At 40.8% G+C, this 27433-nt stretch overlaps 2 protein-coding genes across 2 annotated transcripts in view; one reads left to right on the top strand and one right to left on the bottom strand.

Annotated features, from left to right (window-relative positions):
• snd1 (staphylococcal nuclease and tudor domain containing 1) overlaps positions 1 to 27433 on the bottom strand; it is a 133936-nt gene that overhangs the window by 54495 nt on the left and 52008 nt on the right. The window contains exon 17 of the mRNA XM_072455076.1: positions 1548 to 1736. Within this exon, the coding sequence (XP_072311177.1) occupies positions 1548 to 1736 (189 nt within the window). The remainder of the gene's footprint in view (positions 1 to 1547; positions 1737 to 27433) is intronic.
• On the top strand, positions 17906 to 21111 carry lrrc4.1 (leucine rich repeat containing 4.1). The gene has a single exon (XM_072455075.1). The coding sequence runs from the start codon at positions 18084 to 18086 to the stop codon at positions 20889 to 20891; it is 2808 nt and encodes a 935-aa protein (XP_072311176.1). The 5' UTR covers positions 17906 to 18083; the 3' UTR covers positions 20892 to 21111.

Raw genomic sequence — 27433 nt, 5'->3', positions numbered from 1 at the left:
TTTTTTTTAATCAATCTCACCACATCTGTTATAACCACTATTTTGTACCTGAGGAGTAAATGTAGTATAACAGAGGAGAAGGAGTTTTTTTTAAACGTGCATCTGAAAATTTCTCTTTGGCGTCACAAGAGTCACTAGTGGCAAAATGCGCAACACAACGAGGCTGCTGCTGCCGTGGCTGTGACAAACCTGTGAAAGAAACCTAGCTCTGGGTTTGCGGTGAGGCCATTATACCGGCATAGAATCTGAAAAAGATGGCCCCCCTGGAAAATATAATTGGAAAGCCCTGTACTAGGCTGTAATAAAAGCTCAAGTTGTCCACTTCATACTTTTAATGTTGGAAAAAATGCCACTTTTAAGGCAATATGGCATTATTGAGTAAAAATATGCATCATATATACAAAGTTTTTAAAAAAAAAATCTGTGTTTTTTATGGCCGTTTAAAAATGGGGATCCTCGAGAGTCCCAAAGGTGACCTCTCCCAATCAAAACGCAGTAACAGTTCAAGCTCATGTGATATTGAAAAAACATAGTATCATAAATATTCAAATATAAAAATGCTACCAAGTTTTATGAGACTGACCCAAACACAGAAATATTGAGGTTTGAAAAAAAAAAAAAAATGCTCAAAGGGACCCCTCAAGGGTCCCGAGGTGACCAGAGAGTTAATACAAAAGTGTTTTAAAGCCCAGAGACGGGTGAAGTGCGTTGCCCGGGGAAGCAACATAAAAGAGTCGGTTGGAGTGAGAATCGAAGTGCAGTCCCTCAAGTTGGATGAGCGCGACAAACTCACTCCACCAGAATTACCACAAAACATTTAATGTAATAGATTATGACAAATAATTTTAACTTCCTCGTGCCCAAAACCTAACATAATTTAGGAATATAGTGGCAGCTGGTGTGGCACATGGTCGGGATGAAAAGCAGGGCCATAACAATAATGCAGGCCAAGGTCAGACTAGAGCAAGACTAGACGCACTCTATCAAGAAAACCCTAAAGAGCTAAGGCCTAGTTAGAACTATACTGTACACCCATTGTTTGCATTGTCTGCATTTTATCGGTCTAGAAAGAGGGCCAATCCTAGCTCATGTCATTGCATACTGTATTAGGGCTGTGTTCAAAATATCGATACAGCGATACATCGGACTCCGTATCGATACTGAGTCACAGTATTGATATTTTTTTTAATTAAAAAAATAACAATTTAAAAAATATATGTATCTATTTTTTGATTTTGTGGTGAGGGGAAAGAATGAATGCAGTGTTAAGGGATTTTGAGTGTCGTAACAAAGCACTATATGATATGCATCAATCGAAAGCCTTTTTGTGTATGTAATTAAGTCACCACACCAGTTAAGAAAAAACTCTTCCATAGCCAGACAAATTTGATAGCGAGGTCAACTAAAAGTGTACAAAAGCACAACAAAGTGTTTCTGCTCTAGTTATCAAGGTTAGGGTCTTTTGGTGTGATGGAAAAAACTTTGAGGCCTGTTCTAAAAAAAACAACGTTATATCAGAGCTTTTATTATATTACAATGAGACTTACCTTCTCTTTTCTTTGCCTGCAAGCCTCCTCCGCTGACAGCAGAGTTTTGTAGTAGGCACTACGCTCTGCAGTGAAGTGGACCTTGGAAAGTGCATTTTCAACCAGCGCCACAGAGAGATTGGTGCCTTCGATGTGCAGCCAGCCAATGAAGTTACCAGCTTTGTCCATGCTCTCTACTTCAACCTCTACCTGTAACAAGAAAATATGAAATGTGGTTCAGATATGATTGAGAATTGTAATACATCAGTTACAATTGGTGCCCAATAGAAAATACAAACCGTTCCTTATTAGTATTGTATTTGCCCTTTTACTTAAAGATTCTAAATATACTCATCACCTTGCTGTAATGTAAATGATTTGTAATTAGCAAACGGCCAAATTGAAGTCTCAAGTGAACAAACTGAGGGACTGAAATGGCCAACATGCTGACAAAGTGGGAAAGATTTTCACAATATTGCCCATAATGACTGTAACCAAATTGTGCCTATTCAGGCTAATTATGTATTCATTACGTTTTGTTTCATAAGTGATGGACGCGGAGGAAAGGGGGGAGGGGTCAATTGATTTCCTTCTCTAAAGCCTCCGTCAGCGAGAAAGTGAGAGGGCAGGTGTGCTGAAGAGATGGGGAGAAGTCAAGCGATTAAAACTACGGCTGCTTAGCTGTGCAGTCAGAAGGGAAATCTGAAGAGACCGAAGTTTGTAAACTGCATAAACTCGGTCCAAACAAAAATATTGTATTAATAAAATGAAAAAAGAAGCTTTGCTAATACCATACTTTTTGTATACCCAATACCGCGCTTTGAGCCCTGCTCGGATTCCAGACCCTTACGCATTCGAACAGAATGTGGGCGGGGCTGGCGGGTCAGGCAAGACTTAAGTAGCCTATAGACAGTACCCATGAGTGCAATTTTCTTCATAATTATTATTATAGGGGAAGTTCTATGTGGTCAGTTTTCACTGTAGCCGCAATATATAAGGTACTGTACAAGAGTCATCTGAAGCATCAACATGTGAGCCTGGGGGCTTTGGCACTCACTACACGCCCTGCTCCAGCTGCTTTCAGTGTGTAGCCTATCATCATGGACAGGTCCATTGTCTGACCATAGATGTAATCCCTGCCAAACATTCTTTTTAATGTTAAAGTTATTAAATGAGACATAATTATCACTTCCTTATATTACTCAAACTTGAATTTCGATCGGTTTATGAATGTTGGAGTAATCCTGTATTTTCCTGCATTTTATGACTTAAGAATTTGTTAAACAGGGTTTTTTGAAACACAGCTATACCTGATAGCAAACACGGTTTATAAAATTGTTAAATGTTGAGCACAAAAAATGTTGAGCACAAAAAATGTTGAGCACAAGAGCACAACACAATCTAAAGTCAAACAAAGAACCTCACAATTGAACTAGTTGGTTAAATATCTTGGTGACAATTCTAAAAGCACTAGGAATAGTGGAAACTGCTTTCTATTGAGCCCAGATGGTTCCCAGTAGAGGCCTCCTCTGAGCCAAGATGGCTCCCACAGGTGCACAAATGGGCTCTGGTAATCTCATAAACGCTGGGATTGTCAACAGAGTTGACAGAAATACGAGAGGGCAAAACACTTGGACAAAAAATATATGCATTTTAGCTTGTGCCTACACAATGGCTGCACAGAAAATGACAGAAAGCCATTTGCCATCATTGAAGTAAACCTGCCAATAGGCCAGGTTTAAGAACTGGAGCCACATCATTTACTTAGCAGTGTGAATATGCACAAAAATCTGAAGATCACAGTAGGCAAAACTTCCGTCTTTACCAAAGCACATGCTCAAAGAAACCAAGTATAATTGTTGGCCTAACAATGTAAGCCAATGCAATTATGAGACCTGGCTTTTCCACCACTTCCACAGGTGGAAAAGAAGACCGTCATCGTGAGGACAAAAGCGCATGCTGCGCAGTGGGCTGTGTAAACAAAACCTATAACATTCCCAAGACCCCGTTTGTCACCAGATCATGATTACGGTTGTCAGGAGGGACCAGTGGACTTACAGGAATCACTCAAGACAGAGTGGTGAGCCGTTTGTTTGTATAAAGTCCAGTTTTGCAAATTGAAAATTACTTTCGGATGGACGTCGAAACGTCAAAACATTTTCTTTTTTTTTTTTTTTTCTTTTCTTTCTACGAGGTCATGTATTGAGATAACATTCCATCCAAACTCCAGCCTCTAGCCAGTGCAGGTCTGTGTGTGCAGACACTTCCAGTTTGATCAATGTGACTTTGGGGGTCCCATACATCACTGTCAGTGGCTGACTGCTGTCTGCTAGTGGCAGGCTGAGAAGAAGTCAAACAGCTTCTACCACGCTCGGGGCAATTAATGGCCAGGAAAACAAGCATGATCACCACCATTAAACCGTCTGATGCTCATTAATGAGTTTTTTTTTCATCAATACATAATTGATGATGGCTGCCTACAGAACAAACAGGTGAAGAAAAGGATATTAGGGCATGTTTAAGAGGGTTGGATTAAGAAATGTAAGCAACATGAGAGCATACATCTAATAAGGAAGCCCTGGGTCAGTAGTCAGGCACATTTGGACTGATCATGGTCCCCTAGACCGATTTTCTTAGAGGGCGCTATGTCAAGATCCCTTTAATTGTGAAATGTATTTTGCTCTGACGCAGGTTTTTTCCAATCATAAAAAATGTTTTCTGAAAAAAATGTAAGGCAAGTTTATTTGTAGAGCACAATTCGTACACAAGGCAATTCAAAGTGCTTCACACAACAGGAAAAAAGATGCATTAAAATCACAAAGACATGACAGAAATCACAAAACATTCATTTCTATTCATTCAATTTAACAGTTTTGCTGAAATGAATCAAATATTTTGTCCGTGCTTAGTGATCCGTCAGATGGAAAACCAAATCTGTAATACCACACTGGCAGACACTCCAGACACTCTCTCATATTTATTTGACATTACCAGCGTGACAGGCTTTTCCAGGATGAGCACATCGCTTCTAGATCGATTCTTTCTCATGTCTGACCATCCCTAGACGTCCGCGCGCTATCTGCCTCTGCACACGTTTGTGCTGAGTGTATGTATCTTTTACGACGGCTCTCTCGTCGACGCCTCCACCTTATGTGTGGCGCTTTGTATCTTCAACGATGGACCCAGTCTCGGACCCACTAGATTTTAGCTTTTGCTAAACCAATTGTCCCAGACAAAACCCGACAAAAGCTTTTAGTGTTAAAACTCGCTCTTGATCAGTGGGTAGATGCGCCAGGCTCTTCCTGGACTTTGCAGTGGCCTTAGTGCCGACTGACAATCTGACCAGCGTGTGTTCTAACCCTCTCCCTAGGCACCTGCTTTGTGGATGCGCTTGGACACCGGCACAATGGGATATTGTGTTGAGCGGAAATATTTACATGTTGAATTGTAATTGTGTCTAAGTAGTAGTTTTAGAAATGTAAAGAATGTAATCTTACTGAATTATACATTTTCTTTATAAGGCCTATCTCAGCAATTCACAAAATCTCAGCAGTAATTCCAAGTTTGTTCGAGGTATTTTCGGTTTGAAATCAGCTTTTTCGAAATGTATTTCAGTTCTGTGCCCTCTATGGCACTGTTGATGTCTCTTCATGTATTACATTAGGTTTGGATAATGTTAGATGTATTGTGCACTGGAAATACAATATTTTGGGTCTTGCTGAAAGTGCCGCAAGTCAGCGCAAGTCAGAGAGTCTTCTCTCTTGTCCAAACCTCTCGCGACAATTTGTCCCCTTTGGAAGCTAGACTTTTAAAGGTCTGCTTTGGATCGCTTAAATGGGCCAAAATGGTTCATTTACAGCAATCACCAATGGTCATGAGGTTTGGGTCATGACCAAAATGACAAGATAGTGGAGACAAGAGGTTTAAATTGAGTTTCCACGACAGGATGGCTAGATGCTCCCTTAGAGAAAAGGAGCCCAGTCACACTGAAGAAAATCTTTAGTTGAGCCACTACCCCTCCACGTCGAGAGAAGCGAAGCACTAAACTCTAAACTTTAAAAAAAAGTTAAACATTTTGTTATGAATGTTGATTGTACAGAAACGCCTGTGTTAGAACCATAGAATACAAAAAATTGTGGAATGCTGGACTGCAACGTCACCCATAGCATTTGGTTTCGTCAAGGCAAGGCAAGGCAAGGCAAGTTTATTTGTAGACCACATTTCATACACAAGGCAATTCAAAGTGCTTCACACAGCAGGAAAAATGCATTCAAATCACAAAGAAATTACAGAAACAGAAATACAATAAAATTAGCTAAATTAAAAATTATCAATCCAACTGATTTTCTAAACTAATAAAATCACAAACAAAAGAGAAGAGTGCAAAGAAAAAATTGTTTCAGTCATATGCGCAGCTAAACAAAACTGTTTTTAGCTTAGATTTGAACATTGTCAGAGTAGAAGCCTGTCTCACATCTTCAGGAAGACTGTTCCAGGTTTTAGCTGCATAAAACTGAAACGCAGATTCCCCATGTTTTGTCCTGACTCTGGGCACCAGCAGGAGGCCGGTCCCTGAGGTCCTCAGAGTCCGAGATGGTTCATATGGCACTAACATATCCAAGATGTACTTTGGTGCTAGGCCATGGAGAGACTTGTACACAAGCAGAGCTGCTTTAAAGTCTATTCTCTGAGCCACAGGAGCCAGTGCAGAGACCTGAGAACAGGACTAATGTGATCATACTTCCTGGTTCTGGTCAGGACCCGAGCAGCAGCGTTCTGGATGTACTGCAGCTGTTTTACAGCTCATTTGGAGAGGCCAGTGAGCAGGCCGTTACAGTAGTCTAATCTACTGGAGACAAACGCATGGATAAGTCTCTCTAAATCTGGTTTTGACACTATATTTTTGATTTTGGCAATGTTTTTTAGATGGTAAAAAGCTGCTGATGTTATTGATTTGACGTGGCTATTAAAGTTCAAGTCTGAGTCCATTATTACCCCCAGATTTCTAACTTGGTTTGTAGGTTTTAGAGCGAGACTCTGGAGGTGACCGCTAACACTTTCTCTTTGTTTCTGTGGGACAAAAACGATTATTTCAGTCTTGTCTGAGTTCAGCTGGAGAAAGTTGTTTTGCCTCCACAAACTGATCTGTTGGATGCAGTGACAGAGTGAATCTACTGGTCCATAGTCACCTGCCGATAGTGAAACATAGATCTGAGTGTCGTCTGCATAATTGTGATAGGACACATTTTCACTGCGTATCAACTGACCTAACGGCAGCATGTAGAGGTTGAACAGAAGGGGACCCAGGACTGACCCTTGGGGCACTCCACAGGTCAGGGTCATGTGGTCTGAGACACAGCTACCAATTTCAACAAAGTACTTCCTGTCTTCCAGATAGGACCTTAACCAGTTTAGGGCAGTGCCAGTGATGCCCACCCAGTCCTCTAGTCTCTGTAAGAGGATCCCATGATCGACAGTGTCAAAAGCAGCACTCAGATCTAACAGAATTAAGACTGAGGCTTTGCCCGTGTCAGTGTTCAGGCGGATGTCATTTGTCACCTTGACAAGAGCAGTCTCAGTGCTGTGATGAGGTCTAAAACCTGACTGAAAAACATCAAATGAGTTGTTTATTAAGAGGAAATCTGTGAGCTGTTGGTAAACAACCTTTTCAAGGACTTTGCCCCAAAGTGGCAGATTAGAGACGGGCCGGTAATGACTCAGTACTGCGGCATCAAGACTGCTCTTCTTTAGGAGAGGCTTTATGACCGCAGTTTTCAAATGAAGTCTTTCTCGGCTAGCAGTTTATAGAGGCTAATCTGCAACCAAACCTTATTTGGAAATACTCGCAATGTGTATCAAAGCAACCAAAGTGACAACCTGGGCAAGGTTGTTGAAGGTACTTGCTCCCTTCCTGCCGCACTGCTACTTTCTATGCAGACGCCACGGGTCTGAGCAGTGCAGAGCAAAAGGAGGCGGGCACTTAACAACTGTCAATCAAACCTGTTGCTAATGCTAGCTAAACCGAACCAGGGAAAACACGGCACCTGATTGGTCAAATATTATAGTTCATAACTTGATTTACGAACAAAATGGCTAAATAAAAACATTTGGATTATGTAGCGCTGTTTAATACAAATATTTTAAGACAAAAATGCAAGCCTCACAGCAGCAGTTACAGAGAAGGGGGCTGTTTTTTCCCAATAGAAGTGAATGGGAATCAGAATCTGTTGAAACCCAAAGCTACTTCCTATTTGGCATGCAGTGGGTAACGCATTAGCTGGGTCTACTCATTTTTATGGGCTATGGTTTATACGGAAAGTAGGGGGTATGCAAGTGGCCTAGACAATATTTTACATATTGCATTATGGCATATACACCATAATTAGTTTATTAATTTAGGGGTGTGTTTGGGGGAGGAACAAAAATATGCAAGTCTCAGCAAACCTAGCCATGCTAAAACTAAAATTAATTAGTTATGGATCTCTTATTCACAAAAAGGCAAAGTCCCCACACAAGGCAGCTTCAAAAAGTCAGCCTCCGTCTGCATTGGGCTGTAACAGCCTGGTTATTAAAATCCATAAGAGCAATAACTACAATCAATCTCATTTTTAAGAGACAAGCTACATTGCCCCTGGTCAATGAATATCGAGTTACATTTGTAATATTACTTATATCATACAATTCCCCTTCAGCGGTTGCTTTCACGGTGTCGGTGGAAAAACATGCAGTGAAATATTGAACAGTTGAATAAAATGGTCTGAAAAGACAATCTGACTTTATAGACATATTGGCTGTTTGCTTAAAAAAAACAAAAAAAAAAACATTCCAAATACTACAATAGCTCAGTTAGTAGAGTGCTCGTCTTCAAATCCAAAGGTGTGGTAGCTTGAGCAAAATCTTTTTTCAACGCTCCATCTGACAAAAAAAACTATACCTAATAAATGCTCCGCCTCTCTCCTCCTCCCAATTACTTTTCAATGCCTCAGTGCTTCACAAAGATGGGTAAATCAGATTTATCCAATTCAGCCCCAAAGTCTATGAAGATCTCTGAAATCTTTTGGAATGATTTTTAGTCTCTAGTGTCAACTTAAAGATTTTTTTTTTTTTTATGCAGAAGAAATGCAGTAGTTTTTTATTTCAATGTAATAGTGTGATTTTCTATACTGTGTTGATTGTGTTGGCTGCTACCTCTGAATCACAATGGTTATAGCATAAAATAATGAATTAGATTGAATTTGTACATCAGTATTAGGTTACTGACCTAACATCAGTATTAGGTTACTGACCTAACCTAATACTGATGTGCAATTCTGTCGTATGTGCAATTACTGTGAAATTCATGTGCAATCTATGTGCTGTCGTGACACATATTATGTGCAGTTACTGTCGTGATCACATGCAATGGTATTTATTTATTTATTTGTCTATGGGAGTTTTTATTTATTTATAGGAGATCTTCTAGTGAAAGTGTTTTTCAGACTTCCTATAAGTGATCTGTTCTTCTGTATCTACCTCTGTATCTACCTGCGTTGCACCAATGAAATTTCCCCATGTGGGACAATAAAGGAATATCTTATCTTAATTTGGGCATTAGGAGGACTTGTAATGGCACAAAACAAAAAGGTTAGGGTCAAGGGACAATCACGGAAGGGTCATCGTCATCCGTCTCAACTTCCTTTTTCATCCCCTTATCCTGCTGACGTGTTAAATGACATACCCAGTCACTGAAAAAGCCATTTCTACTGCTCGTGCTGACAGAGAGAGTGAGAGAAGGGTAGAAGAAAGGGGAGGAAAAGAGTCGACAGAAGCATTTTTCAACCATGGCTTTTTGTCAATTTCTTTGTGCTTTTCAAAATGAGAGGTTGTACAGAGTTGCTAGGCTAGGCTGGAGAGTTGTTGGGCATGAACTCTAGAAGGAGTGTTGGAGAAGTTCTGGAGATCAGTGTGTGAAGAGCTACTCCCCAGAGCTTAATTCTACTTCAATAGGACAGAGCTTATATTCCTGGACTATTTTATTTGAAACCTAAAGGCAAAAGCATAGATAGATTAATACCCATTTTTTTGTTCATTTTAATCTACAGATTGAATCAAGGCATTTTGAAGTTGGATACATGTTTTGTGTGACCCGTGAATGTGTCTCTAGCCACTATATAATTTTGTTTTACTATGACATTACAAAATAACTCTGGATGGAACCTCAAGATGGCTACAAATGAAACTAGAGAATGTGCAATGGCTGAAGCCATTGCGAGTGTCTGCATTCTTGCGTAAAAGTACTAAATGTGTGTAATAAAGACTTTTCGAGCCATGGAATGGAATGTTCATTCCAAGGAATGCTTGAGTCTGTTTGAACGTGCTTTGAACTCATGGGCTTTGAAACACAGAATAAAGTCTGAAGAATAAATGTAACACATATACGAGGTCCCAAGTGTGCAGGTTCCAGAATTAATGAGAATACCCTGGTTGTGGATAGAGAGGATTTTGTACTCTTTATGGTGGATGTTGTAAACTGTGCTGCTCAGACTCAAAGCAGAACTGAAAGGATCAGGATCATTGCTAAAGCTGCAGGGAGATTCCTTGGAACAAAGGAGCTTGATTGGGCAGATATAGAAAACAGGCTAAAGGCGCTAAATGGGAGTCGGAGTGATGGGGGTCTGCTTGTGGGGAGTCAGAGTGATCAGAGTGACGAGATGGGGGTGCGGGTGGTCTCCTGTCCTCGCCCAGTCTCGTAGACGCACGGCTACCAAGCAGCGACATCAGTGGAAATATTAAAGCCTATAGAATGAAGCCTAAAGAATAAAGCTGCACGGTGGAAGCACCGAACGTCAAAGAAGGAGAGGAAGATGAAGAAGAGTCTCCCTGGAATAAAGCCGGTTGGTCTCTGAAACAACAACAACTATTCTAGTCACAAAGACATATCATGACCTCATGGGCTTTGTAACACCAAAGCAATGGAAGGAGTACTTTTACGGACTACGACAGAGTCTGAGGACTACGAAAAGTCTGAGGAATAAAGTCTGGCGGTAATGCAACAATTGGATGCCCATAAAACAACAACAACAACCTGGCGGTAATGCAACACTCGGATGCCAACCGCCATAAAACAACAACAACAACAACAACTATTCTAGTCACAAAGACATATCATGACCTCATGGGCTTTGTAACACCAAAGCAATGGAAGGAGTACTTTTACGGACTATGACAGAGTCTGAGGACTACGACAAAGTCTGAGGAATAAAGTCTGGCGGTAATGCAACACTTGGATGCCAACCGCCATAAAACAACAACAACAACAACAACAATTGGATGCCAACCGCCATAAAACAACAACAACAACAACAACACTTATATACCAGCCGCCGCCATAAAACAACAACAACAACAACATGCAGTTTAGTCGTAAAGCAGTGTAATGTGCAAAAATTGTGGAAAAAGGTACTGCATTTGTGTGAAAGTACTTCATGTGTGTACTGCATGTGTGTAACACATGTGTGTCAGAGAACATGTGTTGTTGTAAATGTTCAATATTTGTTGAAAAATATTCAGCCTTCCCGCACGTTCATGTTTTCTGCTGCGTTTTGCAGCATACTAATGACGCTCAGTAATTCACAGTTGATGATTGCGTAGTTTGCGACTCAAATAGTTGTTTGCCCTGACAAAATACAAGATCATGCTGAACGCAGACCTGAGCAGGGAGAATGAGAGAGAGAGCCTTGGTTACCCGGCTGCACCCCCTCCTCCCTGTAGAGACGCTAATGCTAATGCTTCTAGCATTAGCATTCTTTTAGCATTAGGGTTAGCATTAGGGTTAGCATTAGCGTTAGCATTAGCAATTTACTTTTGCAAATACTGAAAAATATTCCGGTAAGTAAAATGTCAAAAGCAATAGCCCCCCTAAGACGGTGAAAGCAATCGTAAAGAGGTATAAATGGTTGAAATCGGTGAAAGTGTTAAGGAGTGGAAACGTGTCAAAGCTCCTACAATCCTAAAATACAAGAACATAGTGTCTGCTTTATGACATCATAAGCAGACACTCAATTACAAGAAACAATGGCACATTACGCACCTACGCCGGGTGTACACCTAATACATGGCAGGTTTGGCATGCATTTTCTGTAAATTACTTTATATGTATATTATATATGTATAATATTTTCCTGCTGTGAGGAAGTGCCATTTCATATTCAGGAAACAATGCGTCTGTTATGGCACATGCATCAATACACAGGCCAATTCATGTTAACTGGATGTCTACACTACAAGGCAGTAATATCTTTATCCAGCACTGCTCAGGGTAGGCCAACCATACCACCCTTAATCCCCCAAAGCAATGTAGAAGTGCTAACATAAGAAAAAGGATTAAAGGCAAAATACGCCTGTGTGTGCATGTGTCCAAGACGTGCCTGCATTGGCACAATTTCATTTGAAGTGCCAGCTGTAAAACTAATGCAGGACTACTAAACAGGAACGGTTATACACTTCATATAGAACATCTACATCTATCAGTGTCACACCTCCACTCCCTCAAACTCTAAACAATCCCATGCAAACACATGTTGCCATCGGAGTGGTACTTGGGAGAACTCAATCGGCATCCTACCCTCAGCACTTCTTATTGACTGTAAGCAAACTGTGTGGGAGGACTGGCTCTGATAGAATGGACAGCTGTGTTATTGACTTCAATTTAGAAAGTGCTTCCTGCTGCTTTTTCCCTCCTTTCATAGGCAGGACCCCGCTGGCCCAGGCCACGGCCCCTCCGGGGGATAGTCACGTTTGCTACGGTACGGGAAACACGTTTAATATAATATAATCATCATGGATCTTAAAATAAAGAACCTGCAAACATACATAATTTTATAAATATTTCCCTCCAAGAATAAGAAAAAACGTAGACCAAATTACAGTGCATTTCAATATGAAACCTTTTGAATGGATGTGGGACGCGGCGCGCAGGTGAGTAACTGTAGATTTAGCGTGTTTTAGACGGACAGAACTGACGCTCAAGTGTGCACCCTCCCCCACCCACCCAGTCACGGCAAAACGCGCTGAAGAAAATGTGGTAAACAGGTTTACAATGTGTATTTGCAATATAAAAAGGCGCGCAGCAGCAGGGAAACGGGCGGGACAGAGCAACTCGGAGCAGCTCCGTCAGACTTCCGTAGGAGTTTGGCGAGAAATTGGGTCACGCGCTCTTATCTTTTGACTTAATACCGCTTTTTACATTTAATTTAATGCTATTTTGCGTTTTTTTATAATATTGTATTTTATTTATATTGTAGAAATCAATAATCTAAGTGCGGCGGATCCGTAAACCAAGTAATAAAATAACTAATTCCTCCCTCAATTTCTCCATTACGGCTTCCATCTCTTCATAACCAAAGCACAGCAGGTTTTAGCCGAATTACAATTTTTACCTACACATTACTCCATCCATCCATTTCCTTGGCCTTGACAGTTGGCAAGGCAACATTGTGATGAACGCACAAACAGGGTTACACCCTGTTTCCCATTCCAATAAACGATTTAGATCAAGAGTAAATTCCCAAGGGGAAAAAAAAACATTGTATATTGTATCACAGCACTAGCATCGTAAAGCGGCTCTAAATAATAAAGTCAACCATTCTGAACACAAAAGACTGAACACGTGCAAATGAAGACTATTGAAGCAATACAATATAAAGTAGCCAATGGAAGAATGAAGTTAGTGTGCGACATACTTGACACTGACATCCAGAGTAAACTAATGCTAAATTCTATTGGCTGGCAATAAAAAAAAAAAGATTTGGTTCTAGATTCACCAGCATATAGCATATCTGATGAGAAAAATTATAATCGCCCAAAGAAAAAAAAAAAATCTCCAGCAAGCAGTTTAAGCTTTCTCTGGAACACTGATTGCAGCAGTTCTGTCGCACGGTGTGTGGGAGACTGTGTATATAATCCCAGGCAGAATTAATTCCTGGAAAATGAGGAAAGTAGTGTCTATAGCTGTGCTTTACCTCAAGGTCGGCATTAGACATGGACCGTGTTATATCATGTATTAGCTCTTAATACTGCATTTTGTCACTCTACCAAAAAGCTGTCATAGTAAGCATCTCTCCAAGGTTAACAAAGGTTATACCAACTCTGTCGCGTCTCCGGCCCTTGCGGCAGATGTGCAGGTGATGCACCGTTCAATGTGCTCAAAGTAAATGAGCCGGTTTACACCACTGCGTCACGTCTCCGGTCCATCTGCGACTCTACGGCAAAAATACGCAAAAGTCCATGTTTGATGTATGCTGCAGCGGTTTGAGTATAGCTGAATGAACTAGAAATTCCTAGACAAAATGATAAACATGCTAAAATTGTCTTCGTCAAGATGAAACCTTTCATTTCCTCGTTTCTGGCAGACTAAAAACAGTATCAACATCAACACCAGGGCAAATGTTGAACACAACTTTGTAGTAGGATCTGAGTTTTATTTGCATTTCTCTTGGACATATTCAGCATTTAATGTGTAAACTAAGTTGTGGGATATTTACAAAAGCCAGCATAAACCAGTTCTGAGAGGGGCACGGCTTCACGTTTCATTTCGCCTCATGACGCGGCTGTGGATGCACTTGTTGAATATCGAGCGGAGAAAGGCTTTTTTACAAAAAACAACAGGAGAGAGCAGAGCGGAGGATGGGTGAAGGAAAAGGAAAGGCGAGGAGTGGAGGAAAAGGAGAGCGACAGATGAGCGGGGAAGAAATGGAGGGTTAAAAGAGAGGAGTCACAGGCACACACCCAACCAGAGCCACAGTACACTAGTAGGCAAGATGCAAACACTGAACACAACCATATCTCACCATGGTGTCATAGATGTTAAACATTTAGGTAAAACATGCAATTTTATACAATCACTATTGCCTGTATCCTTGACATACGTACTTCATAAAAAAAAATAATAATAATCTGTGAAATGCCCATATGGCAGACACGATAATGTTTGATCCTGACAGGTAAAATTATCATGCTTTCTTCTCCTGGGTCTTCATTTTTCTACAACACACTGCAGACCATTTTCTCTAATGGAAACAGTGACACACGCAAACATGCAGGCTGCTGACCTACATGTGACTGGACGCAGCCCAGATTGACTTTACCCCAGGGGGAGACCGTTTGCATACCCCTCATACGAACTGACTGACCACACACACACAAGTGGGTCACGCCATACCCGTGAACTATACACAGTGCCCTCCTGGCCTGGTATAAGGGGTTGCTCCAAGAGCATTAAGTGGAGAGGGGAGAGCAGGGCTAACATAAAAGGGGCTTAGGGTTGGCATTACAAAGTGAAGGATACTCGCATAGTATGTGACAGGCCTTCAATCAGTCAACAAGGGCTGACAACACGCTGTCTGTCAGCTTAAAGAGAGACCAAGACCAAGTCAAAGTTACAGTATGAAACCTGACAGGGAATTCTGACACCCAGAAAGTGTTTGGCCAACTACCAAAATATGGTGACCGGTCCAGGTCAGGACCATGCCAATTCATAAGGTTGAATAATGCTGACCACTGAGGCATCGCAGGCTTTGACAGGTCATAACCCACTCTCAAATCAGCCCTAACAGATAATAGAACTGGGACAGGCAGGGTAGAAAAGAGCAGATCAAGGTCAAAAGAGCAGAACTGCTCTAGCACACTGGTAATGTAACGGGTCAATGGTCTGGGAGGTAGTTCGATAGGTGGCTAAAACACAAGCTGAGCTCATTCTGGGTCACTTACTGATCCAATACTGGGACAACAGACCAAAAAAAAGCAGCAAAAATACAACAAAATGGGTGAGGAATATTTGACAGACATGCTGAATAAGTCTAACGCTGATAGACCACATGGCTGAGACAGTACTTGATTTGTACTTGCCAGAAATACTAAATCAGAGACCTTATTTGATGTATTTAATTTAATTTAAATTAAAAGATAAGTAAATTATTTTTAATATCTTTAATCACCACACAAAAAGCATATTACAAAGGCAGATGGTGCCTTTGTGTTAAAAAGTCTAACGGGGGCAGAGCATTAGCTCTGTTAAAAAGACAAGCTATTTAGAGCTATAACAATTGAGTCCCCTTGTAATATCAATGCTTGACATGATTATTCATGTCATGGATTGAATTTTGAGTATAGAATAAAAATGTAATTTTCAACAGTTATAGTAGTGTTTTCATTGCCTTGAAATGCTGTCAAATATTTCTCTGGGACAAGGACATGCCAACAAACGGGTAAAGAATGGTCACTTGCTTGGCACCAGAAATTCCCCTGCACATATGTAGCTACCACCTCAGTAACATGTGCTTCTTTGAAACCTATTCATATTCATGTGCAGTGAATTCAAGGAGAATGTGTGTGCATGTGTGTCTAATACAGAAGTTGGCTCTATACTCCTGTGCCTGTGGGAATAACGTACAGCCCTACAGGCAGAGTGACCTTTTCTAGCTGCTGTCTCTCTTCACACATTCTATAGCTCAGGCATAAATGTACATGCATATTTAGAAGCATTGTTACAACCATCTTGAACAATCTCTTCGATGTTTTTGAACAGATCAAACTAATCTAAATGTTGGACAACAGTAAGTAAAAGTGGTAATACATTTTTCCCAGACAGTAATAAGAATGTCACATTTATTTATTATTTCTATGCATGGACTAGAACCCAAGAGACCATCTTGATGTAAACAAGGGGGTAAAAATTGGCTTGGCTTTAACAGAAGCTGGACCAAGCTGAAGAATTTCAAAGAAACATTGTGCTGTAAGCATTAGAAAAAGCAGCAAGCACAAACTGGTTTTTGAAGAGGTAGATCTCACAAAAGGTCTGAGTGCTTTGAGCTCACCCAACTACCTCAGGACACTGCAGAGAGAAAGAGGGAGACAGGCAGTGTGTCTGAGTGGGAGAGCGAAGGAGAGAGAAGCATAAAGGGAGTGCATTAGAGAGAGAGAGGGGAAAGAGCGGAGCCGGCACACGCGCTCTATTGCTGCTACAACGGATCCTTTCCACATCTACGCTACCGTGAACGTCATGCCTGTAAGCCGCACTTGCCCAGCGCTTGCCTCCCCGTTTTGGTCCTCTCCCCAGTAGGACGCTTTATCATCAAGTGGGTGTCGATCAGCAGGAGGAGAGAAGGAGGAGGAGAGAAAACTGGACTAAAAGAAGCCGAACAGAGGAAGGAGAAACTGCGCACCACCCCTCCTTTTTGTGACTCTTTACCCTCCTCGATCAACATCGCCCCCACTCCTCCCAACACCCCTTTCCATCCCCCACCTCACACCCCCTTCTGAAGAAATTGACGGATTATTGGGAAGTGCATGGAAGGCAGGCTGCAGCTGCTGTGTGCTCGCTACGACTGCCGCGTGCGTTGCAGGGATGGTGTGTGTGCGCTCATGAATGCTGCTGTAGCCACTGTGGCTTTTAAGGATTGAGCATGTGGCTGGACAAGAAACACCGAAGACACTATTGAAGGGAGTCTGTGTCGCCTTCTTTTCAACCCAGGCAGAGCACCAAAAGGGACAGATTGAGATTTTTTTGAAGGTAAAAAAAAAAAAAAAAAAAAAAAATTGAACTGGACACGACACTGCAGAGTAAGGAACGGCACTGAGGAAAGAAGAAAAAGAAGGGCTATGAGAACAAGCAACTGACCAAGAGATTGACCGCTAAAGTAAAGAGAGGAATACCAAAAAGACATTTTTTTCGTACCCTCTGCAAACAAAAAGGCAAAGAACACTGAAATGTACCGGGGATTTTTTCATTCAATATTCTGTAACCTACCTCTTGTCATTTTTGCCTTTCCATTTGGTGCACTAAATTTTGTGCGCTTGTTTGTGTAGTCATCTGTGCTATGGAGACCTGTGTAAGGTGTCTAGCAGGGGGATCAACTGTCGGATTCCAAGGACAAGCCAGAGAAGAGGAGCCGACAGCAAAAAGTGAGCATGGGAGCACTGCTGCTTTAGGAGCCTGACTGGATCCCAAGCCTTTTTTTTTTCATTAAGAGCAAGGAACAGGAAAATAAACATTCACAAAGGGCCTTTCTATTTGGATCTGTGGATTTACAAAAAGGGCTCATTGTGGTTAAGCTCTTTGGGATTGATACTTGTTTTAAAGAAAGCAGATATTTTAAAGGTTTCATTGCTGCTCATGGGATATAAATACAGCCGTCCTGAACACCACAACTCTCTCTCATTGAAAAAGGAGGAAAGCTATAGATCTCTGAACCTGTATATTTAACTTGAGGTAGGTGTTTAGTGTTTAACATCCCAGTTGCATTTGTTTGAACATAAAACTCAAGTATACACAAGACAACATAGTGTTGCCCTTCAACTTGTGATTATTCCTATCAAATATGCTGGAAAGGGAACAGCAGTAAGCACTGTTAAAAGGTCATCTAGCCCATTGGTATACAATTTAATTCCTTTTTTGGCTTTGCTTGGTGATGTGAACATTTTGCTTGATTATACAATTTAGTTTCAAAGTCCTTTAATAACATCCCCACCCCCCACTCCACTACCCCCCCAGATGATGCTGAATTATGAACGTGCCACATCATGAGTCTCCTGGGGCGGGTAACTGTGCATCGCGCCAGGAAAGCCGCCCTGCTCTGTGTAGTCTTTCTGATGGCGCGAGCGTGGAGCAGTGCCTCCATGGCCTTGGCGGGGGCGGCAGCATCTCAAGGACCCCAGGGCTGCCCACCGCAATGTTCCTGCAGTAATCAGCAGGGGAAAGTGGTGTGCACCCGTCGTGGTCTCACCCGTGTGCCCCCTGGAATACCTACCAACACGCGACACCTCAATCTAATGGAAAACGCCATTGAGGCGGTGCAGGCGGACTCTTTTCGCCACCTGCACCACCTTGAGGTGCTCCAGCTTGGGCGAAATGCCATACGGCAGATTGAGGTGGGCGCGTTTAATGGACTTACAAGCCTGAACACACTGGAGCTCTTTGACAACCGGCTAACCGTAGTGCCCAGTGGGGCCTTTGAGTACTTGTCAAAACTAAGAGAATTATGGCTGAGGAATAACCCAATTGAGAGCATCCCATCCTATGCCTTCAACAGAGTCCCTTCCCTTATGAGACTTGATCTGGGAGAGTTACGAAAACTGGAGTACATCTCGGACGGAGCCTTTGAGGGCCTACAAAACCTCAAGTACCTCAATCTGGGCATGTGCAACATTAGGGGGGATTTGCCCAATTTAAGTCCATTGAAAGGCCTTGAGGAGCTCGAGATTTCGGAAAACCTTTTCCCAACAATAAAGCCAGGCTCCTTCAAAGGCTTACGTGCTCTTAAAAAGCTATGGGTGATGAACTCTCAAATAACAGTAATTGAACGCAATGCCTTTGATGATCTCTCTTCATTGGTAGAACTTAATCTTGCCCATAACAACCTGAGCGCCGTGCCACATGATTTGTTTTTCCCGCTCAGGTTCTTGGTGGAGCTTCATCTTCACCACAATCCATGGAACTGTGGCTGTGAGGCTGTGTGGCTAGCACGGTGGCTAAGGGAGTATATACCAACAAACTCTACATGTTGTGGACGCTGTCATTTACCGGCCAGCATGAGGGGGCGACAACTTGTTGAAGTTGAAAGAGGTGAAGGGGCAGCCACGCAATGTTCTGCTCCATTCATTGCTGATGCTCCAAGAGACATTAACATCTCAGCAGGAAGAGTGGCAGAGCTTCGTTGCCGTACAGCTCTAATGTCGTCAGTACGCTGGCTGTTGCCCAATGGGACAATACTTACACATGCCTCTAGCCACATCAGAATATCAGTTCTTAATGACGGAACCCTTAATTTTTCAAATGTCCTTGCTGCAGACACGGGCACTTATACCTGCATGGTGTCCAATGCAGCAGGGAACTCTAATGCCTCGGCCTACCTCAACGTGAGTGCTGCTGAGCTGAATACATCTAATTTGAGTTACTTCACCACAGTTACAGTGGAAGTAATGGGACCAACCACAGAAATGCCCAAACCAACAACCACCACTACATCCTCTGGGAGTGGGGTAGCTGCTGGCGGAGGGAGGACAGAGACAACAACAACGGCTTCTCCCTCTGTGTTTCAGCCAGTCTTCATCTCTACACCAACGGTCCTGCTGCAAAGTACTGAAAGCCCTCCAGGTGTGGCTAAGCCCTCTGTAGTTACTGCAGTCAAAGGAGCCACTGGCAAAGCAGGAAAGTCAGGTCCAAGTCTAGATGAAGTGATGAAAACAACTAAGATTATAATAGGCTGCTTTGTGGCTGTAACACTACTGGCTGCTGTCATGCTTATTGCCTTCTACAAACTTAGAAAGCGCCACCAGCAGAGGAGCACTGTGGCAGCTGCTCGAACTGTGGAGATAATTCAGGTTGATGAGGAGGATCTTCCACCACCAGCTTCTGCAGCACAAGAGACCGCACTAACGTTACCTGAAATACGGGACCATAACAGCATACATAAACTGGATTTTATCAGCCACAAAACTGACTACAGTTTCCACAAACCCACGGTGGAGTACAAACCACAGTCTAATTTCACTCTTCACAAGCCAAAAGCTGAGTATACAACATATAAGCCAAATGTAGACTACAGCAGCCACAAGACCATGCCAGAATACAGTACTCACAAATCTACACCAGACTTTAGCCTTCATAGACCAAAGCCTGATTTCAGTCAATTTTCACAGGAGTACAAGTCTAAAGTGGAATATAGCCCATTTAAAGCGGACTTTGGAACTCACCCGAAAGCCAAATCGGACATTAGCCCTTTTAAACCGGATTACAGCACCCATCCCAGGCAAAAATCTGAATTCAGTCCATTCAAGAGAGATTACAATACCCAGCCAAAACCGAAACACGAGTATAGCCCCTTGAAACCGGACTACAACATGCAGCCCAAAATCAGTGCTCATTACAGTCCATTCAAGCCATCCTTTGGCACTCACCCAAGGCCTAAACCTGAATACAGCCCTTTTAATACCGACTACAGCACTCAGCCTAAAGTGAAAACGGACTTCAATGCCCAGAGATCTAAAACAGACAATACCTACAAACCCAATGACCCTTATAAGACTGTGACTGATTACAGTCCTTACAAAGTTGATTACTGCGCCTTCAAGTCTGACTTTAGTCCACAGACCCAGAGATCTAAACCGGATTATAGTTCACACAAAATGAACTACAGCCCTCATAAAGTGGACTACAGTACCCTAAAACCCAAATATAATACTTATAAACCAAGTGGACATGGAGCGAAATGGACAGATAACAATGTTGGCAACTCATTGCCCCGAACCTTGCCCAGTGCCATCACAGCAATGGCAGAGCCCTTTGTCATAAAAACTCACAAGGAGAAAGTACAAGAGACTCAGATTTAAAAGGGCCTTTGCCTCATTGTATCCCTGACCCAATATAATTTAGTGTTTTTTTCCCTATTTTCATAGAATCACGCAATAGAATGCACAATGAAGGAAATGACAACTTTTTGTACAGTGCAATGTGAAAAAAGACTGAATTTCTTGTTGTACATGCTTATATATATATATATATATATATATATATATATATATATATATATATATATATATATATATATATATATATATATATATATATATATATATATATATATATATATATATATATATATATATATATATATATATATATATATATATATATATATATATATATATATATATATATATATATAAATACATCTATATAAAAATACATCTATATATATATATATATATATATATATGGACAAATCAAAACTACCATGGGCTGGTGATAGAGAAACATTAAAAGAAATGAAAACTATTTTCTAACTTGTAACTTCTATTTAAAACAAATAGACAGAGGAGAGAAGAGAGACAGATTCTCAAACAAATGAGTTGTTTGAGAATCTGTCTTGACAAATAAGAAAAGGCTTGTTATGGCGGGCATTCAATGTGATTTTTACACAATGATAAAGAATGCAGCGATTCTGAAAATATTTATACAAAGAAACCTTTCTTCTAACAAACCAACAAAGGTCAGTGTTGATCTTTACAGATTTACCTTGTAAAAGCACCAACATTTGTACTGTGCCAAATGTTATAAATGCAATAAAAAAGATTTTTGGAGGAAAATAACGTATTAGAGAAATGTTTTTCACCTATTTTTGGTGTGTACTGTAACCAACAGCAAACACTTTAGACACTGCAGTAAGATGCTGCAGCTATACGTTAACCCTTAGAGTGCTGAGTGACTCACTAAGCAAGAGCGGGTGGTGCTTTCTGGGAAAATGGAAAACAGGGAAATTAATATAAAGTGTTATATTATTATTTTTCCCTTGTCGAGAACGTTGCTTTTTTTAAGCCGAGTTCGTGCCTTTTCTAAAAAGTGGTATACAATCAAAAAACACAAAAAATACTTACATCCATACCAAGGAAAATGTCTATAAAATGTCTGAAGAAAAATATGCCCTTTGTACGGATGTATAGTCTTAGCATTCAAAATGCTATAGTTGATATTAAAAGTGTTACTTTACAACATGAAGGTTTCAATTGTAACAGAATTTAAAAATAAAAATAAATTACTTAATCATTTGTGAATAAAATTTGTAATAACAAAAAAGTATGTTCCCAAAACAAGATGTTATGACACGCATAGAAAATGTCTGAGGCTCTATTTTAGAATAAGCAACAAAGCAAAATGTTGCATTTAATTATGATGCCTTACCTAGTAAAAGCGAATGTTAAATGTAAAATATAAGTTCAGGCAATAACAGAATAAGCTAGTCTCTCAATTACTCCCTAATATAACCAAATATGAAATAACTGGATAAATAGTCTGGTCAAATTAACAAAGAATAAAATATAAAATAAGAGGAAATTAATTGTTTGAAATAAAATAATTAAAACCTGAAAGTGTGCATGAGAGTAAAAGAGGCACATTGGAGATGTCAGCACTTAGAGCAAACGTGATGCAAGACTGCCAACTACAGATAGAACAAGGGATATATGGTCTGGTCGCCATGGCTTCCATATGATCAATGAGACCAGATTACACAAAAAGGGGCGTGTGATTAGAAGTGTGTATGCTGGAGATACTGAGGGTGTTTAGACTAAACTAAAATAAATGTTGAGGCCAATAATGGACAGGACTTAGTGAAGCAGAAATGACAGAATGTCAGGATCAAGAGGTCAGCAAAGTGGAACGTTAGTGAAGCATAGACTCACGTTTCACTTCTTTCTAACACTAAATTGTTTCACGTAATGCCCATTTCCTGTGTGTACTAGTTAGTGTGCCAGTGGAGCAGACAAGGGCTATTCTAAGAAGGCCTGGGAGCGTGCAGGCTTGTGATTCAGCGTTAGTCAGAGCCAAAGAATCATTTGGTCCTAATGTCAAATAGAGACAGAGGACACTAGAGTATTTAACTATAAGATTATTATTATTCTGAAGGCTTGTGCTTTAAAGGATCAATTTTACACTTAAAAGGAATTGTTAAGGTTGATGCTTGCTTGCCGTTATCACTTTGCCTAATGACAGACTACTTTTCACCGCTGACTGGTGGGCAGTCTATGGAGGGGGGGGGGTCCGTGTGTGTTTTGGGTGGGGGCTGTGGTAGGTACACAAAGAGGAACATACATAGCGGTGGATAGACACAACAAGAAGATGAAGCCACTGGTCATTAATTTCACTGCTTTTGTTGAGATTTATTGGCTGTAGAGAAATCTTGATCAAGGGCACAGCTTCACCATGGACACTGTGCTCAGAATGGCACAGATAGGCAGTAGGGAAAAGGAAAAAATAAAAAATAGACTACATGTATTACAATAATAAAATGATTAGATTGCAAACAGTATGCATGTATAACCAATTACACTGCATTGAGGAAAAATACAACATAAAAAGCTTGAAATAATTTTCAAACAAACGCTGCAAGGTCAAGCCTTTAAAACACGAGACAAGGTGATTTGGAGCGGTGAGGTGAAACAAAGGGGAATTGCACAACAAAGAAACAAAAACAACTTTGAGTACAAAAGGACAAAAACGATGAAAATGGTTCGCAAAAAGCAGGAAGGTGAAATAGATCTAAGACTACAAATCTGATGTGTTAAGGTGAAGTCAAATATTTATGCTGTATACTTTTGTAAAGGCTTTATTTTTTACTGATGCGATTTTGACAGCTATAGACCCGTCGATGTCAAATGCAGGGGAAGTGCTCCGTAGTGCACAGAATGACACATGAAAGCGACATCTAGATGAAAGCCCTGGCAGGCCCCAGAGAAACTCACTCTGAAACCGTTTTAATGTGGATCCAGAATTATTTGGCAGCCAAAACCATTTTAAGGCGTGTATAGATTAAGTAACACTAAATGTAGAAGAAATTAATTTAAAAAAGACATAAGACATACATTCTCACAGGATGGAGTTGACTAGTTTATATAAATTCAAAAAGATGATTTGAAGGTCATGATGTCCCCCTAAAAAAAGGGGGGAAAGGTAAAAAGATGGTTCAGGAGCACTGCACAGCCCTAAGCAGAGCATGACCTGGTCTGGCAGACTGTTACAACCGTACCTGCTCCAGAGGACTCCATAATTAGGCAAAGCTCTTCTCCCCAAAGCTCGTTCCATAGTCCAGCATTTTAACACATCCAAGTTAAGTGTGATTATGTCACAACGATCCTTTGTAATTGGGCATTTTAGTGGATTAATTCAATAAACAAATTGTGTGGGACAGTTCTGTCTATACTTGAAGTAAATAATACAAATATTTCTCATGTAGTTGTAATAGAAGCCGTGAAAGGTAAAGTAGGGAATGTGATTTAGCTTGAGAGAGCACAAAGGCGCATGCTAGAGACTTGGCAGGCGCTCACCCACCCACTCTGTTGGCATCAGTGGCACAAACTGTTTGCTCACAGCAGTACATGCATCTATTAGTATTGTTCCAGGAGATAATAAATCCCAGTTTGTGTGTGACACTATATGTTTGTGAGGCAATTCACAGCGCAAAGTGCTAAACCGCATGCTTGTAGGTGACAGTCTGCTAAACACTTTGTTTGTCTGAGAGGGTCTGCAGTCTCCAGTTGCAAAGGACGTTAGTGATGGAGTTCTTAAGGCAATTGTAACTATAGAAAAAAATATATAATGAGTATCATTTACACGAAATACAAAATCTGTATCTATAACAATCTAATCTAGCAATAAAGCAATAGTAGTTCCATTCCGATAGACAACTCAAACAGGTGGTTGAGCCCTGGCATATGCACACAGAGGCATGATGGGCCCACAGGCAGGTATGTGACAGGTTGGGAAAATATCAGTCAATGTCAGTGATATCATCCCAAAGTGATATATACGGCTTCCATAATAGTCATGGGCAATACATCAGTTTATAAACACCAATATTACAATTCCAGACTTTAATTTACTACTACAATGCTGTCACATAAACATTGAGGTTTATGATAAAAATCCTCTAGATTGCAGAAAATATAGAACACTAAAAAGGCAAAGAAAGTGAAAGTATAGGGTGGATTTTACATCAGTCTTGTTGAGACTAGGGTTGGAAAATGTCAAAATTGGACAGTTTCTATTTCTTATTAATGGGAATAAACAGGGAATTAAGTCTTCCAGAGGTTGGACAGACTCCTAACAATCAAACTTAAATATGTGTGCTTTCACAATCACAAGCGAGAGAGAAATAGCATCAAACGTTATTGTGACTAGATGTGGCCACTAGGGCTTGATGAGGAAAAAGTTTTAGGTACCGAGACCAACATTTATGGCATTAGATTAGATTTGCGTCTCAGGTGCTTCTGTCTAAACACCCTAAAACAGAGGTGTCCAAAAGTTTTTTCACCGTGGGCCGCATTTTGAAACTTATACAGAGCAGAGGGCCGCAGACAACCCGACAATGGAGTGAACCATTCGCAAATTTGCAACAAAAACATGTTTACATTTTTCCAATTTCACAGTAAAAAGTGCCACTTTTTGTTGTTTGGGCCAACTTAGCAGGAAGCCTGAGGGCCAAGAAAATTAGTCTGAGGGCTGCATTTGGCCCCTGGGCCACAGTTTGGACACCCCTGCCCTAAAAGATCAGTCACATCTGAGCACAAATGATTATGTCTTTGGATCAAACACCAAAACAATGAGTCACTTATAAAACATCACATGTAAAAACGAGTTAAAACAGTGAGTGTAAGCTTCAGACACAACCCTCTGAAGACAATCTAGCTTTAAAACACTTGAGAAAATGTTTTGGGCATTTGTGTGTAGTTTCACAGTTAATGGGGCCGCTTTGGTGGGAGTGGGCTCACATTGTATTACTTGCATGAATGAGTGGTGGGTTATATTATCAAAAAAACAGTTTGAACAATCAAATTAAATGCCTCTATAAAAAGGTCAGTGAATGACAAAAATCTATGTTTTACATGTACAGTGTTTTGACAATCCGCGACATTCCAGACATAACATTTGCAGCCCTAGTTGAGGCTACTGGTATTTAAATTGTTGGTATGTCTACATAAAAAAAACTTTTGAGATATTGTCACAGACTCTGCATTGTACAGTATATAGTTCAAACTACCAAGTGACACCTGAGTAAAGTCAAAGTTGCTACTTCCTTATCTAAATATATTGTGTTATTTCATAATTTCTTTGAAGTAAATCAAGGCAGGGTTCAAAATACAACTACGGTTTAGAGAACATTTCATGACTGTCCAACACGCAGCCCTCCACCATCAACAATCCTAGGCTACAGAGTGAGACTTGTAGTTTGAGACAGTGCAGGAGCATGGGAACATGATCCTATTGCCCTCAGTGATGTGGACTTCAGTGCCCTTCATGTAGAGGCAAAAGCTACAAAGATTCACTGGTCCCCAAGCACAGTGTGCTGTGTCTTTGCTTTGTCTGCAGGGTATGCTTATCAGAGTGGACAGTAAAGCTGCACTCCCCACACACACTAAACACAAGGTCACCCTTGTAAACAAGTGTGGCCTAAAAGTGGTGTGCAGGTTTGTACCTTTCTGTCTGTTCTTATTCATCCAGGGCCTGCTTTATGAGATTTAAGTGGCTTCAAGAGTTTTAAGGCACAAAGCTGCTCCACTGAGTCACTAACTCTCCTGGTCATGACTTTGTGCTAGCATGTATCGCCCCGTTTAATCCCATTTAATTATGTAACAATAAAGTGGCACACAATTCCTCACCAAAAGAACAAACTAAAATCAAAGCTTGCTTTGATGTATTCCAGCTAACCAGTTAAAGCCAGGATTGAGATAAATGTTTTGCAAATCTAAGGAAGAGTGCTGATTGCAAAAGAGAAATATCAAAAGGTGAGAGGGAGAATTCAAGTATTGATATTGAAACATAATTACCATACTTTTCAGACTTCAAGACGCAACTTTTGCCAGACAACTGTGCAGTTAATTTACAGATTTTTACAAGCTAACGCCCACCGAAGTCAATCTAACAGGAAGTGTAAGCATTTGACACACTGTAGAAGACGTCAGTGGACAGTGGTGATTGTATTTTGAGCTTCAAAACGCTGTGTTTTATTACAATCCAACTCATTTTGGCAGGAGTAAATATCTCATGTTACAAAGTGGGCACCTGCGGCTTAATGAAAGGGCCCGTATATGTACAATTTCTTGTTTCTTTGTAAATTTCGTTGGAGCGGCTTTAATTCAGGAGCGCTGTACAGCCTGAAAAGTACAGTAAATAGCATTTTTAAGACTGCAATAAAAGCTTTCCCCATCTCACATTGGACCAGTCTAAAAGCGGTGTTTAATATTATAATATTATACTGACGGTTTTAAGACATATCCTGCATTTTTATACAATCCAATTCAAAGGTGTGTTTAATGCTACATACAGGACATGGTGCAGTGGTTAAGCACCTATGAATCAGAATCAGAATAGGGTTTATTGC

Source organism: Eucyclogobius newberryi, unplaced genomic scaffold, assembly GCF_026437365.1.
Source record: "Eucyclogobius newberryi isolate DKJ021-1_F unplaced genomic scaffold, fEucNew1.0.hap1 SCAF_2, whole genome shotgun sequence".
In the NCBI taxonomy this organism is placed as follows: domain Eukaryota; kingdom Metazoa; phylum Chordata; class Actinopteri; order Gobiiformes; family Gobiidae; genus Eucyclogobius; species Eucyclogobius newberryi.
The sequence above is the reverse complement of the archived record's forward strand: the minus strand, read 5'-3'. Positions and strand labels throughout refer to the sequence as shown.